The following is a 22,671-nucleotide window of genomic DNA, read 5'->3' on the forward strand; positions in this document are numbered from 1 at the left end:
AGGGCGCAACTGCTATGGAAAATAATAAAATAGAATTTTTACAGAATTTTGCCTAGATAATGGATGCTATAAATAATAGCTTCATAATCTTCAGTAAATTTTGGATTTTTTTTGTTAGAACCATTTTCCCCTATCTGCTAAAATAAAGTGGTGGGGGAAGGTTAGATCTATCTTTATTTAAATGTTAATAACTCCGGACTGTGGATGATCAGAATCCAACAAACGAGGGCTCGTTTAAAAGAGCGTTTCTTACTCTATATGTTATACTATAAAAACAATAATAATAAGGTTTTGAACGTAGACGCTCGGGGGCGCTGTCTTACAATTTAACAAAGCGCGTTTTTTCGAAAAAAATAGATACGATAGTATATGTAATTTAAGTTGATAGTAAAGAGTAGTAAAAGCTTAAGAAGTCAGCGAAAACCTAATATCAATTTGACGTTTATACTATTATGTCAAAAGCAATTCTTTTCCAAAGTCTACCATGACTTCACTGAGGCATTCTTGTTCACTCTTATTAATATCTTAATTATTAGATACTAATGTATCCTGGTATATCGTCGATTTTAAAATAAACTAACTGTTTCTATCTTATTTTTTGTTAGAAAGGGCATAATCAAGAGGGCTACTGATACCGTGTTGTAAAAATAAGGTAATTAAGAACTTATTTTTTGGTATTTATTATAATTTTGCTAATATCTTCGGTTTGAAAGAAGATATCAAGATGCGGTTTCCGCTGACTTTTTAAGATTTTACTACTCTTTAGTATCAGCTAAAATTACATACACTATCGTATTTAATTTTTTTGAAAAAAACGCGGTTTGTTTGTTAACTTGTAAGAAAGCGCCCCCTAGCGCCTACGTTCAAAACCTTATTATTATCGTTTTTATGCTATAATATAGAGTAAGAAACGCTCTTTTAAATGAGGATTCTAATCATCCAGTCCGGAGTTCTTAACATTTAAATAAAGGTAGATCTAACCTTCCCCCACCACTTTATTTTAGCAGATAGGGGAAAATGGTTCTAACAAAAAAAATCCAAAATTTACTGAAGATTATGAAGCTATTATTTATAGTACCCATTATCTAGGCAAAATTCTGTAAAAATTCTATTTTCTTATTTTCCATAGCAGTTTCGCCCTCTAGCGGCCGTTATACAAACTTGAAAATAATTTCCAGCAATTTCTCATAGCCCCTTTAGTTATAAATATTTTTTTCCGCAAGCCTTACGGCTACTACTTTCCGAGATACAGCCGAGAGCTATTCTTAGTGGGACACCCTGTAAATAATCAAACAACCGCAAGATATACTTGTGTTCCATCCTTTGCTAAGTAACGATAATAATAAATAAACGAATAAAGATTTCATGAAAGATATATTAATATTTAGAATGAGATATATATACGAGTATTTAATGTTTAATTTTTAATAAATTTTATTTGCATAAAAAACAAAATTGACATATGAATCTCAACGATAGAAACACACATTTTTCTTCAATATTGTTTACATTTTATAAACAAAATAGGAAGTGTGTATAATTTATAATTTAATGTAAAAGTCTTGCCTACGTTATTTCAAACAGTATAATATCACTTAATATAATTCTTTCAGATTCCATCATATACAGATCAAATGTTTCATGTTTTGTATTCTAATTTATCTTCCTAAATTTACACATTTTGTATTTTTATTTCTTTTATAAATATAAGCTATACAGATCTAAGGGTTTCACATGAATTTTTAGTTATCTTATATAAGCTATAATGCCACAAGCCACTGGCTTGCCCGAATTGCCATCTACAAAACTATTAGCATTTCCACCTAATCCCAGGTCGTCTTCGCCTTCAGTCACCACCAGAGCTCTTCCTACAACACCCCTAGGTCCACCGCTTAAGGACATCAAAGGGTCAATGCGTACAATTTCGGCGATTCCGTTATCTTTGGCTTCAACATTTCCCAAATCACCGATGTGGCGATGAGGCGATTTTGGACCACCGTGCCTCAGCTGGAAATACAGATTGAAAATGTAAAATTAAATGAAATGTAATACATACTTAATACAAATTAACAAAAAATCGTTTATGAAACAGATCAGGTATAGATTAGTAATTAAAAAGTATGTTCTTGCTTATTCGGATTAATGTCTAGTGAATAAAATTTTGCATATTACTTTAGTATTTGGTCTAAAGCTTTATTTACCTTTTGGCAAGTTGAATAAAAATCAAAACAAGGGTGTGAAATAATTATTGAGTATCATCAGCATACATAAGTATATTAGAGTGATGGTTAATAACAATAGCTAATGGTAAAGCAGCCGCATATATTAATTAAAAATAATAGAGGCCCCAAGATGGAACTGTGAGGATCTAAACCTGATATAATTTTTGCCATCGGAGGGTACATCTGATCCAGCAACCCTCACTTTGGTTCTAAAAACTATATAAACTATTAACATATTTAATATGCTTTCATAAGTGTTTTATATTTTAATTTTAATATATTTTAATCTTCGGTTGTAAAATGTCGATAAGCATTAAAAGCTAGCGATGGGAACTATCGAATGAATTAGACTATCGAATGGTTAATGAATGAATGATTTCAACTATCGAATGGTTTTATTCGAATAAAATCATTCATTCATTTGTATACTAAAGCATATGTGACAACCTCGCCGTGCGACTAAATGGTTATCGTTGAGCCACGACTATCGAATGCTTTTGATAAATGAAATTTAGTATTCGTTTGATTTTTGTATGCGTCAGCGCATTATTAGTTCTTCCAAATTTTTATAACTTCGCCGTATAAATACTGTGCTATTTTTGCGTTTATTAAAATAGTTAAAATACTAAAATAGTAGTTATTTTTTAATTTTATTTATTGACGATTGTGTGCATGTGCAGGTGGTCAAAATTTTTCCGAAAATTTGTGTGGTTTTCCGTAGTCCGATCTTTCAATTATTTAATTTTATATGGTATATGGTCTATTTTTAATGGGAAATTTTGAGAAGCAGCAATTTTAAGAGATGAGATGAACTTACAATTAATTTTAAAAATACATATTTGTATTTTAGATGTTTTAATAATATGAATTAGTTGAACTTAATAATCATATTTAAGTAATGTGGTTGTATAATCATATTTAAGTAAATGGTTATCGAACTCAAACTATGGGGTGAGAAAATTAAAATGAAAGTTTTACACGTGCCAATTTAAAATAAAAGTTAACGATGTTTGTATTTTGTTTATGCTAATTCTCTTACATGTAGTTTTTTGCGAAGAAAAAATATTTCATTTATTTTTTAAAGTAAATGCCATTAAAAGTAAATATAATTTTTAAATAGTAATATAAAGCACCTAATATAAATAATTTTGATTTCTAATTTTTTATTTATATTTTCCTTCCATTACACTGCATGCTTAGAAAATTAATAAATGTTTATATTTCATGATTTTAAAATTTGTTGTTAATATAACAAATTAGTTCTGTAATTATTATTATTTAATAAACCAACGTTGCCAAAAAATTTAGAGACTATATTATTTTTAAATAGGATCTAATATAAATAATTTTGACATCTAATTTGTTGTTTATATTTTGCTACTACTTAAAAGAAAATATTTATATTAAATGATTTTAAATTTTGTTGTTAATAGGTATAACAAATTATTACTGTTATTATTATTTATTAAACCAGTCTTTGCTAAAAAACATTAAAAATAATTTTCCTACATCCAAAATAACAAGTATTATTGCAGTGTAACGACAGAATCTTAATAAAAAAAATGCAGAATATATAGACATACTATCCCTAATTAACTAAAGCCAAACAATAATAATCTTTGCTAATATCAACTAATACCAAAATATGGCAACAGCGCCTTTCATAATGTATTTTCTGTGTAAATACTTAGCACCTCAATAAAAAAAATAATGTGTCCTTATCTATATCTGACTCCGCAAAAAATCAAAGATGCCGGCTTCTTTCATAGCATTGCCACCGACCGCTGTCGGGTTTCTCGAAAAGAAACCTACGTCGCCGGGCGACAACTAAAATTCAGTTAATATTTTATTATAATCGATCCGGACGAATGAATGAATTTCATAAATGAATGAATTTTATAAATGAATGGTTTTTGCTGCCGAATTACTAGAATACAATATTTCAAGGCAGATGACGGATCTATTCGATAATTTTTATTCGAATAGTTTTCAACGAATGTTTTCTTACTAACTATCGAATTATTCGAATGAATTGCAACTATCGAATGTTTCGATAGTATTCATTCGATAGTTCCCACTACTAATTAAAAGCTTTCTCTGGTGGTATAAAGGTTTCAGCTGCGTATCACCGAAATAACAAACTCAGACAAACTATTATTCTTGGATTCGGAAAGCTATAATTTTTTGGACTATTCTTTAAGCACTGAGAAATACCACAAAGTGACGGCATGGTGAATTTTATTTTACGCAGAACAAAAGAGAAAGAAGAACACAACGGTGGTAAATCGTACCCCTACAAATTATGAATTTTAAGACAAACTCGATAGTTTTCGCTAATAGCCAGGCCAAAAGGTCCCTCTAGTATTCACTATACTTTCTTTGTCTCTCAAAAAAACGCTACATCGCATAGTTTTTGTAAAAAAAAATTTTGGAGGATTTATTTTTCCCAAGCAGATTTTCCCAAACAGAAATATACAGGAAGTTTCACTATTCCGTGAACATAGAACAACTACGTATTTTTTGGATCAAAATAAGTTAATTTCACATAATTTACCTTTATACAAAAGTGCTTCATTTCTCCGTTAGAGGGCATCAATCAAAAATAAACCCGAACATAGGTTTAAAATAAAATTATTTTATTAAGTCTATGAACCCGAACGTTAATTAATTTAAAAATTATTATTTTTCTAAGCTTATTGTCGAATATAATTTGTGATACTAACATAAAATTCCATATTTTCGCCAACTAAATTATTAGAGCGTAATAGATTTTATGCGCCTCCATAGCTTGATGTGCCAAAAAACATTTTTTGGAAGTCAGCTTTGGAAGTTTTTTTTTCCAAACGTCACTAAAGTATTAATTTTTGCGACGTGATTGACAATATAAAAAAGTCATTTTATCTGCGTCAGTGAGTTAAGAAGCTCTTAACTCACGCATTTTGAGTGTGTTCAGAGCTTCTTAACTCACGCATTTTCATTACCGCACTCCTTCTTTAGATGACTACCAAAGAGAAAAAATATTTTGTAAAAAACATTTATTTTGCATTAAATACATACTAAATACAAATAAACTGTTCTGTTGATAATAATTATAAAAACATGAAAACTTATTTATTATAAATGTTAATGATACAGTTTGAACAATGTTTATACATTCATTTTAATAGATATCATAGTACGTATCATTGAATAGAAAGCCCAAAGAGACGAAGGCTTATAAGTAGCGGATAAATTGGAAAAATATGTTATGAGTACCTTTTCATTTCCATAGCTGTGTACTTTTTTTTCGGTGCACCATTTTTCATACTTAGAGTATGTATAGGTATTCATACTTCTGTTTCGATCTTGCTAGAAGCAATCCAGAACATATCCGGAAATGGCTCTGAATGCCTCTTCTTCAATGTCAGAGGGAATACTTTCCGAATCGCTCATTTTTTAAACTAGTGACACCCATGGTGACACCATTATTTACTGTCATATTGGCATTGCCATGGTGTTATTTGAACAAAGGTATTAAGGTAATTGATTTTTAGGATAAGTATATAGTTATACATAGTTAAGTACAATAATTTTTAAAATTCATTGTGTGTTTTTATAGTTAGAAGTAGATAAAATATTGTACAATACACGCGAGTTAACTCCATTAAGATACTTGTGTGGTTACACCACTCGTGCTACGCACTCGTTGTGCAACTTTCACACGCGAATTACGTTTCAAGAAAACAAGAGAGTCTTTTTAAAAAATAAAGTTTTAATTTTATTTAATAAAGTACAAGATGATTACTGTAAGAGCAAAGACAATGGAATGATTTTTAACAATGTGAAAAGAGTCTCCTCGGCTTGGTGAAGGCTTCGTGGAAACTGCAAGGACCGCATATTCCCATCAGGATGGCGTGATCTTTTTAGCAGGTGTGCAGGAATCCGTGGGCGTAACTCCGCCCTCCTTAAGACAAAAGAAAATGGGGGCTTTCTTTTGGTTGGACCTCTTCGGATTGATTTTCTTCATTCGTAGGGGCAGTTTTCTTCAGTCAAGCCAAAACAGAGTTGAAGATCTTCTTTTTCCTGTATAAGACGAATACCAGGGTGAGGATAACCATAACAAACAAGATGATGGTTATAATAGGGGTTGACTTCTCTGCTAAGCTTTCTTCCGATACTGGAATCAATTGATTAGCCATTTTTCGAAGTTGATAAATTTCTTCCATATTTATTTTTGAAATATTGATTGTTTCGTAATTATTCAATGTATGGATTTGTTCAAATTTGATCGATGGTAGAATAAGTGGTTTTCCTTCATCAATTTGAACATCATTGAAATATTTCTTGTTGTTTATTTCAATTTCACACTTCTCTGGTATTTTTATTAGGCTTGGCTTATCGATTTCTATGTATTGATCGATTTTACACTTGGAAAATATTCGATCTTTTCCACTTGGTAGTATTAGTACTTCGTTCTGTGTTATCTGCTGGACTACGGCTTCTTGCTGGATGTTGAGGGTGTCGCAATTTTCAATTGATCGATCTTCGATTAGTTGAAGGGTACAACGATCCTCAGGGTGGAAATCTTCGATACAGTAGAAATTAGTCTTCTAATTTAGGGCAAATACTTTCTTCGAATTGATTTCTGACTGCTCGTGCGAGGTAGGGGTATTTAGGCATAAAAACTTTATGATTCTGGATAATAGGATATAAGTGATAAAAGGTAAATATATTCGATTGTACGATTGGGACATGTATCGCAAATATAAGCTTTGTATTTGAGAATGATATTTGTGTCCCAAAGAATTGGTAATAAGACAAGATATTTTTAAATTTTGGAATTTGATTTTCGTTATAGATTGATTTTAAATAATTTAACATGTGTTCTAATTCAGAGCTAGGCAGAATCGAATTATGTAAAGTATTTAATTTTGCAAACATTATTGCATCTTCGATGTTGTCAAGTAAGGTGATAATGTTTTGACTATCTAGATTTATTTGTGTTAAAATTCCTTGAAGACTAATATAGTCGTGAAGATTACTGATTTGTTTATTCATTGCATTTTGAAATAGTCTTAATCCATAATTTAAGTTTTCTTGATTTTTACTAAGAATTGTGATAGTTTTATTATAATTGTTAAATTTTTGATAACGAAATTTGCATGTTTACTTCGTTTATAATGTTTTTGTGATCGTTTTTTAGTTTATTTATTATATTATCGTCTCGTTCACCGTCGTCTGAGTCAAGAGTACCAAATAACCATTTATTTGCCTTTCCTACGATGTTTAATAAACCTCTTTTACTTCGTATATGTGGATGAAGATTTTTTAATTTATTTAATGTTATTTGAGTTAATGTTTCGGTCCTTAAAAGAATATTTTGGGATAACCCGTGATAAGAAATAGGGTTAGAACTATTTTCTTGATCTATAAAATTCTTAATAGTTAAAAACTTACTTTCTATATCATTAAATTGATTAATAATAGTACCTAAGTCTATAAAATGTATAAATGTATGTTTACTATAAACTAGTTTAGATTCACCTAACTTAAGGGGTAATAAGTAATTATTAAGGGTTGTTATTTGGGTGTCGATTTTGATCATTTTCAACCTGTAATGAAATATTTTGTTAGGCTTTGAAATATTTTGTTTAGGCTTGTTTCGCTGCTTTTATGGTAAAACCCTTTATTTGTCTCAATTTTAATATCTGTTTCGTTTAAAACAGAGACCTTTTTAAATTTTGGAAGATCTTTCCCACGATTTTTAGTTTTTATGTACGCCGTATCTGCGTTAAGGTATTTAGGTGGGTCTATTCTATCTTCGTTTCTTTTGTTTATAATTTGTTCTTTTTTATTATGATTATTTTCCTGAATTTGATCGTAAAGTTTCTCTATGTCTTGTAAAAATCTATTAGCTTGAACAAATTTAAAAGAAGAAATTTTAAATAGATTTTGAAGAGTTACAGTGAAGAATTTTGCGAAATTATCGTCTCTAAAATACAATGCGTATGTTTGTTTTGGATCCATAAATTCTTTTAATAATTTAATAATATTTTTGGTGGTATTTTTAATAGATATGGTTACATAAAGTCGAGTATTTTGAAAAACTGTGTCATATCGACAATTAATATTTTCGATATCACCTGTTGTTAAAATAATTTGATGTTTAAATATATTTATTGATTGATTTTTCCTAAAAACTATTCTTAAAATAAATTCTCACAATGAGTAGAGAAAGGGGTTGCGCAATGCAAAGCTTAAATTATCCCAACCGACCACCTTAACCAGAGGGCGGAATGGGGCGAAAAGGAAAAATGCCCTTACAGTTTGATGCCGAAGTACGTCGTTTTTTTTTCTTTTCCTGATTCCCTGTCGTTGTTGTTGTGGACTCTGCTGCTGTCTTCTGGGGTTGTTCTTTCTCGATCCGTGCTTAAGGGTAGATACCACAAGTGGAAAACTAGTCCCGATATTCACTCGATTTTCTAGGATCTCCACCGCACAGATCCTACCGACTGCGCCAATTACGTTTCAAGAAAACAGGAGAGTCTTTTTAAAAAATAAAGTTTTAATTTTATTTAATAAAGTACAAGATGTTTACTGTAAGAGCAAAGACAATGGAATGATTTTTAACAATGTGAAGAGTCTCCTCGGCTTGGTGAAGGCTTCGTGGAAACTGCAAGGACTGCATCTTCCCATCAGGATGGCGTGATCTTTATAGCAGGTGTGCAGGAATCCGTGGGCGTAACTCGCGTATCTTGATGATGCTGTTAAGTCACTTGTATAGTAAATACAGGGTGTTTCAAAACAAATGCGAAAAATTTCAGGGGGTGATTCCTTGTTCAAAATAAAGGGTAGTTTGCTTTATAAACGTTGGGTCAAAAGTCAACCATTAGGGAGATATCGCAGTACAAAGATGGCGGAAAAATAATGTTTTTATTTTTTATCTTGAAAACGAAAAATGATAGATTAATGAAATTTTATGGAAGCATTACTTTTAAGAAAACATACTTTCTGGTAATTTTCTCACTTTTTTATAATGAGTGGAAGGGGTTGAAATAAACTACCCCTATCATTCTTGTTAACGAAATTTAAAAAAAATCTTATCAAACACATGCAAAAAAATTAATTTGGATAGCTTGGTTTGTTTAGATACTTTTCTATCTCTTGTGTTTCTTTGATAAAACTCGCCGATTTGAAATTAAAAAATAAAATGTAAAGCATTACATGTCAGGATAAAAAACATTTTTAGATAAAGAATCTAGTGATAATAACGCTAATAATAAGAATCTAGATAATAACGTATTGCAGTAGAGTAATGTCAATGAAATAATATTAGAAACATCCTAAAAAGTGACAGCGGCCCACTAGATTTTTTCCTAAAAAAATTAGAGCAGCCCACTAGATTCTTTATCTAAAAATGTCTTTTGACCTGACATGTAATGCTTTACATTTAATTTTTTAATTTCAAATCGGTGAGTTTTATCAAAAAAACACAAGAGATAAAAAAAGTTTCTAAACAAACCAAGCTATCCAAATTAATTTTTTTGCATGTGTTTGATAAGATTTTTCTTTAAATTTCGATAACAAGAATGATAAGGGTAGTTTATTTCAACCCCTTCCACTCATTTTAAAAAAGTGAAAAAATTACCAGAAAGTGTGTTTTCATAACAGCAATACTTCCATAAAATTTCATTAGTCTATCTCTTTTCGTTTTCAAGATAAAAAATAAAAACCTTATTTTTCCGCCATCTTTGTACCGCGATATCTCCCTAATGGTTGACTTTTGACCCAACGTTTATGAAGCAAACTACCCTTTATTTTGAACAAGGAATCGCCCCCTGAAGTTTTTCGCATTTGTTTTGAAACACCCTGTATATCTATTAACGCCTAGGCACGTAACCTAAAGCACTTTTACGCCTAAGCTGGCCTAACCATATAAAAGTACGAAAATATATTATTCAACTGACATAAAGTGTCAAATTCAACGAGCGTAACCATAGCTTCTCGATATATAATTACATACAAGGTATGACTTGGCTATGACTTTTAAATCTTTTTATATTATCTGGAACGTTTTAAATTGTTTAAAAAATTATTTGTGGAGTTTGAAAAAAAATAGCATGTTCTATTCGGAGTAAAAATGACTTTTTGTGCCTAGGCTGTATATCAAACATACAGCCTCGCCACAAGAAGTGTCACTTTTTTACTCCTAATAAAACAATAAGTATACTATTTTTTTCTTAAAAAATATGCACGGTGGCGTTTACACAAAATGCAGTAAATACTAAAGGAACCTTTTTACGAAAAGAAAATAGGTTGTCGGCGGAGTTGGAAAATATTTATACTAAAATTTATGTAGAAGTGGAGGTAGTTTCCATCCTTCCCGTGCTTTAACTAGATTTTTCTGAAAGTCAAATGTTAGGGCACTTAGCAAAACCCTTGTATATGAATAAAACATAGGCACCCAAAATCTTACTAATAGTGAGGTGCCCAGGGACTTTTACCTCGGAATTCAATTACTGTGCAAATTACCCATTTTTTTTCGTTGCTCATAATTTTTTATTTTAGTAATTTTAGTAAATTCTTAATTATTTCCTTCTCTTTATTTTTTGATTTTTAGCTGACCATACCAATAGGTATGGTAGGCTATTAGGATCGGCAAAAAAGTTAAAAAAAAAGTTTTTAGTTTTTAAATTGGCGCCGTATAGTCGCCCATACTAAAATTGTTAATATCTCGAAAATTGCGACTTTGACTGATTTTGATGTTATTACAAATTTTGTTGCAAATATTATTCCTAATCTTAATTTGAAAACCGCGTTTCGCTAGCTACTGTAATTTTGGAGTTACGATTTTTTTAAATTTTTAACCCCCTCCTATACCCCCTTACCAACACCCCACCCCCACCAAAAACTAATGGCCAGATTCTCGGGTGCCACAGTATTTTTGAGCCAAATTTGGTTAAAATCGGTTCAGCGGTTTTTGAGTTATCGTGTTACAGACGGCAGACAGACAGACAGACAGACACCACGAAAATATTTTGTATTTAGGTCATTTATGGCCCAAATAACTCATTTTGGGTGCAATTCATTATCAATTTGAAAATATGGCAAACGGCGGTTCCTTAGCGATAAAATTACAATAAGTCGATCGTCTCGATTAGAAGTTTGGTTTGGATACGAAGGTTCCTAGACGTCTAGATTGACGTCCTCATAGTTGTGGTCATCGTTCAAAAACCACTTAGTATACTCTATAGGTATTTTTGAACCGGAATTTTATAGCAAATTCACTGAGCTAAACAAATATAGATATATATTTGACTCACCCTGTATATCTATAAAAATATTTTTGAAATGTGAACTACCATTAAGCACATATTTTGTAAAAGGTTTGGAGTAAAAATCTCAAATATGAATCCTGATACAGAGCTTTTGCGGAATACGGAGCCATCTTGTATGTATGCATTTGTATATATGTGTTTATTTAAATACTAAAGTAAAAGCAACGAATTTAAATGGGCAAATTTTGTAATATATCTTATTAACAATACAATGCAAAATGTTTTATAAAAATTCGTTCACAGTAAAGGAATTCCGAGGTTTGTATCCCATAAGGGCTTAAAGCATTGCACTATAAAACCGGAATAAGGTTTTTAAAATATCTGAAAAAATGTGTTTATTTTTTTAAAGTTTGATGCCCTCTAGCGGACAAACGAAGCACTTTTGTATAGAGGTAAATTGTGTCCAATGAACTTATTTTGATTCTGAAAATACGTAGTAGTTCTATTTTCATAGAATATTGGGACACCCTGTATATTACATAATATACAGGGTGTATAACGGTGGTATAATTATAAGATTTTTATACTTTGGCTATATAACAATATAATTATCTAAAACGTAACTTACAAAGTATGGATTAAAGTGTCCTCCTAACTTATCACACCCCTCTCTAAGATCTCCAGCCTGGTGAATATGAATACCATGATTGCCTTGGGACAGACCTAGGCAAAAAATATTTTATAAAATGTATTACAAAAATATATTCTTAACTTATATTTTTACATACCTGTAATGTTGCCTCTTATAAATATTGGTCCATTAGGCGGGTGTTTCTGAACAAATACAACTTCACCCCCTACTTCTCCTTCGTCTGCGCTAGTTAAAACAGCTACAGCCGCTTGTGGTCTGATATCCTGTTAATTAATACAGATCTATTAATACTAAATAATTTCACAATCTATCTTTAGCGAGATCTTTTGTAAATGAAATTTGAAAAAAATAAAATAAAATGTCTATAATGGTGAATGTTTAGAAGGTTTTTCAATTTTTTTAAAATTTTAATATTTTAATTTTTTTTTCCAAAAAAAAAATAGAAATGGATATAATGATGAAGTTTTTTAAATTTTTTAAAAAATTTAATGCCTTTCTTCGATATGAAAATTGAATTAAATTAAACTATTTACCCCCTTGAAAAAGAAAATAAAGGCTTGGCATATGTAAAAAACTGATTTAAATATAAATATATACCAGAGTCTGTATACTTACTTTGATCTGTATTAAAAGTAATGAAAGTGTCTCAGCTCCCTCAAATTTTTAAAATGTCTTTTATGTCAACATTATATAGGGTGATTCTTCACGTAAAAATAAGATTTATTTTTCATCTCAACATAGGTCCTGCTTTTTTTCGTAGCGACAGGGTGTTAAAGTCTTAATATTTTTTCGATTTATTATAATTTTTATGCGTTTGGAATGAAATTTTGAGGGTTGTAAATACGACATATTTTAAAGCTAAAAACGTGTCGACAGATTCTCGAGGGACGCCGGACATGCATATATGGGTTATCATTCGAATATTTTTCTAAAAAAAAAAATCTACACCACTGACTTTTTTTCTTTTGTTATCAAAATAGTGTAAGCAGTTTAATACCGATTAAAAGTTGTCTCTTGATATGTTGTCGATTTTGGCTTCCTTGATGAGATAAACGCAATTTTATTAATTTGCCTTGATCAAAGTCTAATAGCAACCTTTAAAAAAAATTAATATCATTAACTTCCGAAAGTTTTAAATAAGTACTCATTGATTCCTCATCAAAAAATATAAAAAAAGTTCCTATAAACATGGGTATGGAAACGCATAGTTTTAGATTTACAGGGCGTTGAAACTTTTTAAAAGTAGGTTTTTTGAAATTAACTTAAATACTATTATTTTTTTTTTATTTGAAATTGCTGTAGGTTGGACTAATAGTAATAATATTTAATAATAAATTAGGTAAAATATACAGGGTGTTTCAAAACAAATGCGAAAAAGTTTAGGGGGTGATTCCTTGTTCAAAATAAAGGGTAGTTTGCTTTATAAACGTTGGGTCAAAAGTCAACCATTAGGGAGATATCGCGGTACAAAGATGGCGGAAAAATAAAGTTTTTATTTTTTATCTTGAAAACGAAAAGAGATAGACTAATGAAATTTTATGGAAGCATTACTGTTATGAAAACACACTTTCAGGTAATTTTTTACTTTTTTAAAATGAGTGGAAGGGGTTGAAATAAACTACCCCTATCATTCTTGTTAACGAAATTTAAAGAAAAATCTTATCAAACACATGCAAATGCATTAATTTTGATAGTTTAGTTTGTTTAGAAACTTTTTTACCTCTTGTGTTTTTTTGATAAAATTCACCGATTGGAAATTAAAAAATAAAATGTAAAGCATTACATGTCAGGACAAAAAACATTTTTAGATTAAGAATCTAGTGATAATAACGATAATAATTATCATCTAGATAATAACGTATTGCAGTAGAGTAATGTCAAATAAAATAATATTAGGAACATCCTAAAAAGTAACAGCGGCCGACTAGATTTTTTCCTAAAAAAATTACAGCAGCCCACTCGATTCTTTATCAGAAAATGTTTTTTATCCTGACATGTAATGCTTTACATTTTATTTTTTAATTTCAAATCGGTGAGTTTTATCAAAAAAATACAAGAGATAAAAAGTTTCTAAACAAACTAAACTATCCAAATTAATTCTTTTGCATGTGTTTGATAAGATTTTTCTTTAAATTTCATTCACAAGAATGATAGGGGTAGTTTATTTCAACCCCTTCCACTCATTTTAAAAAAGTGAAAAAATTACCAGAAAGTGTGTTTTCATAACAGTAATGCTTCCATAAAATTTTATTAGTCTATCTCTTTTCGTTTTCAAGATAAAAAATAAAAACATTATTTTTCCACCATCTTATTAATATCTCCCTAATGGTTGATTTTTGACCCAACGTTTATGAAGCAAACTACCCTTTATTTTGAACAAGGAAGGACATTTCACCCCCTGAAGTTTTTCGCATTTGTTTTGAAATACCCTGTATAATTTATTAATTTTGTTTTAATTTTATTAATTGTGATTAATAAAATTGCATTTAACCGTAACCACCGTAATAACAAGGCCGGACAGCTTATTCGTGACGTCATCAACTGGAGGCCTAAACATTGATTGCATTTGATACACTTTATACGTATATAATGGATATAAACTTTAATTGTACCGAATTTTTAATAAATAATAATTAAACAAAAAATTTAAAAAACATCAGATTGATATCCCATCTCACATTATCCATCGTCATTGTATTTATTTATGCTGTAAGTGTGTCTAAGTTTCTTTTATTTCCTTTTCCAAGTCTATCATTATTTTTTAACAAGAGTAGTTTTTCAGACTTGTATTTCTAATAGAATTTATGACAATTTTTACAATAACTTAGAATTGTAAATAGTACATTGCGGAAATTTTAATAATGGTGTTATTATTTTTAATGTAATCCAAAGATATTTTTGACAAAAATATTTTTTATTGTGAATTTTGAGAAACTCCTCAAAAATTATATATTCAAATAAAACTATATTAGTTATTTCATCTTTTGGAAACTGAGGGTGCAGCCACACTATCCTAAAAACAGCGTATCGGCGTAACGGCGTAATGACCTTGAATAGATTTCCAGTAATTCTATTGGCTGAAACATTCATCTGTCAGAAATTTTATCTGTCAAATTCATCTGTCAAAAATTTCAGCCAATAGAATTACTGGAAATCGATTCAAGGTCGTTACGCCGTTACGCCGATACGCCGTTTTTAGGATAGTGTGGCTGCACCCTTAAGACTGCCTTTAGTAAGGTTTTTTATAAGTGAATTTTGTTCAATATCAGTGTTGTCTAAAAATGTTAAATTATTTTTAGGGACATTAATGACTGAATCTTAAGTTTCTTTTCGCTTTCATATAAATGTCGAACACAAATACTGTACTGACTCCCGGCTAACTTTGGAAAATATAGACAATTTTCCAAACCTACTTTCAAGAGGATCAGTTTGCAAGTTCTCTAGTAAAACATACCTCATATTTTACTCATTAAAACAATATTTTATTACTTCAAGCTCAACCTGTTACTCAACTTAAGTTAATAACTTTAATATTGAACACAGATAAAAGTTAGAAATTTTTTATCATTTTCATCGCATTTTAAGGAATTTAGTAAATAACAAACATGACTAATAATTTGATCAGTATTACTATCAGGGTTCGGAAAACTACATGTTACTCTTAAAAACTACATAAACTACATTACATGTAGTTAATCGATGTAGAGGGTGTAGTTTATGTGACTTTCAAATATGAAAGGTTTGAGGTGAGGTAAAGGGTAAGTAAAAGCTTTAGAAAATACATATAAATATATTTGAGAAAACAGAAGAAATATAGCTTTAAATATAATATTCACATCTTATTATTTAGACATTATACCTTTTAAAATGTATAATTGCACACACTTATAATCACTTTATAGTTTAAACACCTCTTTTTACACATTTATAACTTTTTTCACCTTTCTATTATCGATTATAATTACCACGTCCGCACATCTACCGCTAAATCAATGACTGTTAACTGCGGCAATACCACTCCGCTACGCGCTACGACAGGTGCCGCCACGCGACGCCGCGCGCCGGCGCACAGGGATGCCGAAGACGCGAAAAGTGGCAAAAAATAATTTCTCAGCTTACTGCTACATTTTTTAAAATTATTTTTGTTAAATGTGGTTTTCTAAGTGTATAAGTGATGTTTGGAATTCAGAAAATTGAATTATGTATACAGTGTGTACTTAAATTGGCTGTAAAAAATAAAAAATGGGTTGTAAAAAATTTAATTAAATTATTTTGTCTTCAATAGCATATTAATTTAATAGGTACTCTATTCTTTGTAAAGTTTAAAAAATCAAAAAAAGTTTGTGTAAACACATTAATAAATATACAGGGTTTTATTTTCAGCCCCTTACAATAGAATTAGCATTTCGTTTTTACTATAATTAATCCTTTTTTCAGAACTAGTTACCAATAAGTATTACTTAAATTCAAGATATTGACATTCATTTCCATGAGAAAAAAAAGAAAGTAAATACATCTGTATATTTTATTTAATTAGATATTAATGAAAGTAACACCTTTGATTAAGGGTAACACCAAAACATCTAAAAGACTGAGCGCTCTTTTCGCATTAGATGTAAGCAGTTGTTCACTTACAGCCATTTAATTTTAGTTATATTTTTAAATGTTCTATAATTTAGAAATATCTGTAATTACCTGTGGTAAAAATATTCAGATGATAATTAGAACTTAGTTACAAGAATTTAATGCGCAAGAAAAAGAAACTAAAAATTATCCTAAAGCTTCTAGATAAGATGGATAATATATTTAAGATGGATTTAGCAAATGGATAAAAAAATAGAATAATTTAATCTATAATAAGTTTTGGAGCCTCAGGATGCTGTTTTATTTTACTTGACAGGAGAAGTCTTGGTGATCTCTTACTATATCCGAGAAAATTAGTATCTAGAAGGTGCATGACACTCTTGATAAAAGTTGTTGAATGAATATTGACGCATGATAGACACATTGACACGTCTTTTTAGTTTATATTAACAATAATTATTCAAAATTAATGAGATTTCTAATAATATTAAATTTAATGTCATATAAGCACAAAACGAATAAAAACTTAGGCTTAACAGGGAAAGCTAGTTAAAATTACACAATAAAAAGTATTTTTAAATTTGAATACTTTGTATATCGAAAATTAAATTGAATAAGAGAAAATATATTACAGTTTTCTTTCTTCAACTAATTAAAAATAACCAACAACAATATTTTACAGCACCTAAGAAACACCCAGTAATATACTGTCATACGTAATTTATTTTGGGAAACTAAACCATGGTTTTCGGGAGAGTTAGGCAACCTAAAGGGTATTTGTGGGCTAATGTTGGTCATGAAACTTCGTAGTTATGAAGAAAAAAGGCTAATAATTGTAACCTACATCATATTTTTTTGGAGCAATTTGGAGCATTTTGTATTAGCTTACATAAAATGTGATTTTATAATAAGCAGTTCTTAATTACATCAAGGTCTTCATTGATTTTTTTTATGGTACAAGGGAAGTTAAAACTAGAATTACCATGAAGAAAAACAGTTGAAAACATTGTACTTTCTCAGAGTACCATCAGTTTTTAACTAATTTATCACCAACGTTAAACGCACTAATTTTATTTAATCAAAATTTAATCAAAATATTTTAGCTTCAGCTAATAATTTTATAAGCTCGAACATTTCTTATCAGGGATTAATAATGGGCCCGTTTTCATTCAAAAATCTTCACGATTCTGAAAATATGGTCTATTAGGAACTATACGAGTGAAATTATAATTAAAAAAAATTACTTTTGATATTTTGATTTTCTGCCGCTTTTGGGAACTTCTGCATCACTGTGCGGCGCCGCGCCCTCACCCCGGAGCAGAGGGCGTGAAATATCGATAAAATACATAATATATACTATAAAAAATATCTATTTTTTTATTGTTTTTTTCTCATATTATACACTATTGTGAACTTAAAATACTCCTTTATTAAATTTGATTGACAAAAAGTGAGAGATAAACATTTATTGACTGGTACGATTTTTTCCGTATTCTATTAAAACTATTTTTATATACTATAATATTTTTAAAAACTCGGAAAAGACATTTTAAAACTTCGAAATATATCTGGCGAGTGAAAAAAGATCCACAATTTGAACTTTTATCGGGTAATTATCAGCTGCTAAATAGAGTTGGGCCTCCAGTTGGTGACGTCACGAGATTTTTACGTCACAGCTGTCCGGCCTTGTTATTACGGTGGTTACGGTTTAACTCATCAAGGAGGTCGACAAATTATCGAGAGATAATTGGCATTAAACGGCTTACACAATTTTGATATAAAAAGAAAAAAAATTAATGGCGCACACGTTCTGTTTTTGAAAAAAATTCCTGTGATAACCCATATGCATGTCTTTAATGAATTTATCTTGCCCTCTAAATTTCATTCGAATTACGAAAAGTACTTAGAAGAAAATTATAATAAATCGAAAGATTATTAATAAATCGAAAGATTATTAGGACTTTAACACTCTGTAGCTACGAAACAAAGCAGAATGGGACCTATGTCGATATGAAAAATAAATCTTATAATATCGTATTATCTACTTACAAAGTTATAGGGTTCCTCAAACACCTCGTACAAATCACTTTGGTAGTTCGCTATCGCCGGATACGATTTGATTGCCAAATGTCTTCCTTCACCAGGCACACCAAGGATATTTTTTGCCGAAATTTCCTGTAAAGCCGCAGCGCGCACAAATTTACATGGAACCAAAGAAAAAACTATTAAAGCTTCTACCACAAAACTTAAAAATCGTTCTTTTGAACCGATCATTATAAATCTTTATTTATTAGACACCGCACATTAATATCTAATCTGAAGAATAATATTTATAGCTGAATTATACGGCATTAAAAATTGTTTATTATAGAAAAAAAATCGTAGACGATTATTGAACTTTTTTCAGCCGATTCTCGGTATTGTCTTGTCAATGTTAGCGGCGCCCACGAATTAAAAGAACCATTGAGTAATGGTCGTATAAATAGTACCTACGGAGGATGTAAAAATCGGGATGACACATGAAGCGTACAACTATAATCATCAAACATCTTGTCTATGATGATAACTGTTTGAACATCGTCGTTTATGCGCAAATTAATTGTTTACGTGTTGTATAGCGTGCGCAAAATAATGTCTTTTTTGTCAGAGTCACTAATCACTAATCACAGAGAAAATAATACGTTTGAATATACTCTTTTCCGTAATTTTAAATACAGGGTGGCGCATCTTATTCGCCTCGGTTAATTATACGAAAACTAAAATACAATTATATCCGCAGCAAAGTTATATTTTTTCTTATGGAACACCCGGTATTTTATTTCATTTTTGGATTCTTGACACAAAGTATTCTATATGTTTTCAAGCTTTGGTTTTTGACATATTTAAAGATATTTAAATATGCATGGTATAATATAAAAGATTGTCAACACCCTGTACATTACTTTTTAGAATTAATTCTTGTGCTGATAAAAGCCAGAGAAATATACTTTACTGAAAATTTTGATTGCTTCGTTTAATGTATACAGGGGCATCGAAAACTGCTGGTCTATTTTAAATATTTATTTTACATAAAAACTTCGGTATTTCAAATGTAACACTCTGTATTTTTTAATATATGTCGAAGCAGATTTAAAAGCTCTTTCAAACTATATTAGGGTTTCCTATACATATCTAGCTTAGATTTTGAATAAAGAGCAATTTTTCAAAAAAATGGCAACCAAGGTGGCTGGTGTCGCCATGTCAATTTTCTAGTGATACTTAGTTGCTATTTTCAAAATCGACATTAGTTTATGGACTTTTATAGCAGTTTACTTTTATTTAATTTACCAAAATAGCTTAATAAATAATATTTATTAAATATGTTTTTATTAATTTATCAAGAAAAACGAAAAAGTAGTTCTTTGATTTATTTTACGATGGCTTGTAGATATATGGATTTTCTATAAAAGAGCCAATAACGACAAATTCATTTTCTTCACTTCCAACTACAAGTTTCTGCCCTAATAGGATTTTTATAACCTACACTACCAGCTCTGCGAAATAGGACAAGTAGTTTTTCAAAGGAACGCTTATCAGGAAGATTCCTATCTGGATATCTTTGAGCATAAGCCCTTGAGGCCAAGAAGCAATTTTCCTCACAAAATAAAATCACTAGTAACATATCCATTCGTGCCATCAGCAGATACTGCTTTATTTTTCTTGATAAAATAATGAATACTTACTTATTAAACTATTGTGAGTAAATTTAAGTAAACTGCTATAAATCTAAACAACAAAGTCCATAAACTAATATCGATTTTAATAATAATTATAAACTGTCACTAGAAAATTGCCATAGCGACACCAGCCATCGTGATTGCCATTTTAGTAAAAAAATCGCTTTTATTCAAAATCTGAGCTAGATAGTTAGTTTAGGTTAGGTTAGGTCAAGATACAACTTTTAATCGGCATTAAATTAATGGCCTACATAATTTTACTAACAAGAAAAAAGTCAGTGGCGCACATGTTTTGCTAGAAAAATATTCCAGTGATAACCCATATGCATGTCCCTGGTAAATCTGTCGACACTTTTTTAGCCTTAAAATATGTAGCATTTATAGTAACTTTAACCCTCAAAATTTCAATCGAATCGCTAAAAACACTTGGAAGAAAATAACAATTCGAAAAAATATAAAGATTTTAACACCCTGTAGCTACGAAACAAAGCAGAATCGGACCTATGTTGATATGAAAAATAAATCTTATTTTTATTGAGGAATCTCCCCATACGAGATGACACATGTTTTTTGAAAAACCCTGCAGATGCTTGAAAATACTAAAAATTCATATTTTTTTTTAAATTCAAACAGAACAGAAAGATATTAATTTATATTATTAACTATGAAAACACATCCAATTTATTTCAAACAAATAAAATTTACGCCACGAAAAATATATTTTATTTTATTTTATTTTTTTTTATTCGTAACAATCTCATTTAAATGATGAGTGATTTTATTATTAATGAATATTTTCCGAACTATTAAATTTTTATTCTCTCTATATCTAAAAGGTGTTGAAAATATTTACTTCTATGTTTTCTGCTCACTCTATACGTTTTGTAGAAAAACTACAGGTTTACCTTTGATTTAATGACAGGTTTTCATTATTATGTGAGGTCATATTCACATATCGTACGCACTTTTTTGATAAAAATAAATTTGAATATGAGAAAATTATTATTTTTGGACACATGCTTAAATAATTTCCGCAATATCTTCACTAATCTCAAATCAACAACAAATTTTTGTTTTGATTAAATTTTATTCGCAGGTAAACAATATCTACATAAACAAAGAAGTTAGTTTTACCGAAATATTATTAAATTTTTTTATAAACTTGATTATATTATTATTATCGACGTAAAAAATATTGATGTTAAAATGATCATGTGGTATATTTATGTTTCTATCGATGATTTAATTTTTCCTTCAATTTGCGATTATAAATAACTTTTTGTAATCGTTAGTTACGATTGATTTATTTGACAATAAGTGAATTCGCAAGTTAACAATCAGCCAATAAAACATAAAAGCAAAAACGTAATTAACTTTTACAATAAGTAATATTTAACCATTTGAATCACGCAATGGAGAGTATAGAAAATAAGCTAAAAGCTAAGTCAGTAGTTATATTATACTTCCGGTATCTGATAATTTATGTCTTACTTGTTTATTATTTGCAAGTAAAAAAAGCATATACAGCCGATATTATATGACATTCAAACAATTTAATTTTTGAAATAGATAGCCACATGTCTTCTCTTTATGTCCCAGTGGCTGTGGTAATCACTAAATTTGACGTTTAAGCTATACAAATTTTTTTGACAAGCAGTTTTTTTCCTCCAAATTTAAATATTTGTTTTCTCAAAAACGGTTAATGTTGGGTATAGAGTGTTTGATATCAAAATACATAAAATTTTACAGAGAATTTAAGTATGTAATAAAAAATGAGAGTACCGGTATTACTGTCAACTTCCGGTATTTCCGCCACATTGAAAATAATTTTAATCGATAGATTTCATTGTGAAACAATGATGTGCAAAAAATCTCCGATCTAGATATTGTAGTTCTCAAGAAACTTCTAATGCACGCGCAGCCTGGGACACCCTGTATACCACATTTACTTAAATATAATAGAATTAAGAGAGGAAAAAAACAGAAAAACTAATAATGATACCATTTAATATAAATGTTACGGATAAAAAATTACGGTAAAAATGTTTCACTCGGTAGTGTAATACAGGGACGGACGAAAAGTTATTACTCTTCAAATCAGTTAAAAAAGATGTATATAGGTGGCGCCCCTTACAAGTAGGAGTTACATTGACCTCGAAATCAAATTTCTCATGTTAAAAAAAACCAGATACTAATTTTCATCCAAAATTTAGTTCAGAAATTATTAGGAAAAAATCGAT

General features: G+C 29.8%; 1 protein-coding gene across 1 annotated transcript; it reads right to left on the bottom strand.

Moving 5' to 3' along the window:
- Window positions 1-1,499: 1,499 nt before the first annotated feature.
- LOC115888628 (superoxide dismutase [Cu-Zn]-like) lies at window positions 1,500-19,236 on the bottom strand. The gene is made up of 4 exons (XM_030908396.1): window positions 18,765-19,236; window positions 12,268-12,394; window positions 12,108-12,202; window positions 1,500-2,007 (listed from the first exon to the last, which is right to left on the bottom strand). The coding sequence occupies exons 1-4, from the start codon at window positions 18,987-18,989 to the stop codon at window positions 1,747-1,749; spliced, it is 708 nt and encodes a 235-aa protein (XP_030764256.1). The 5' UTR covers window positions 18,990-19,236; the 3' UTR covers window positions 1,500-1,746.
- Window positions 19,237-22,671: the final 3,435 nt, after the last annotated feature.

The sequence above is a fragment of the Sitophilus oryzae genome, unplaced genomic scaffold (genome assembly GCF_002938485.1).
Source record: "Sitophilus oryzae breed Bouriz unplaced genomic scaffold, Soryzae_2.0 scaffold_803_pilon_pilon, whole genome shotgun sequence".
NCBI lineage: Eukaryota > Metazoa > Arthropoda > Insecta > Coleoptera > Curculionidae > Sitophilus > Sitophilus oryzae.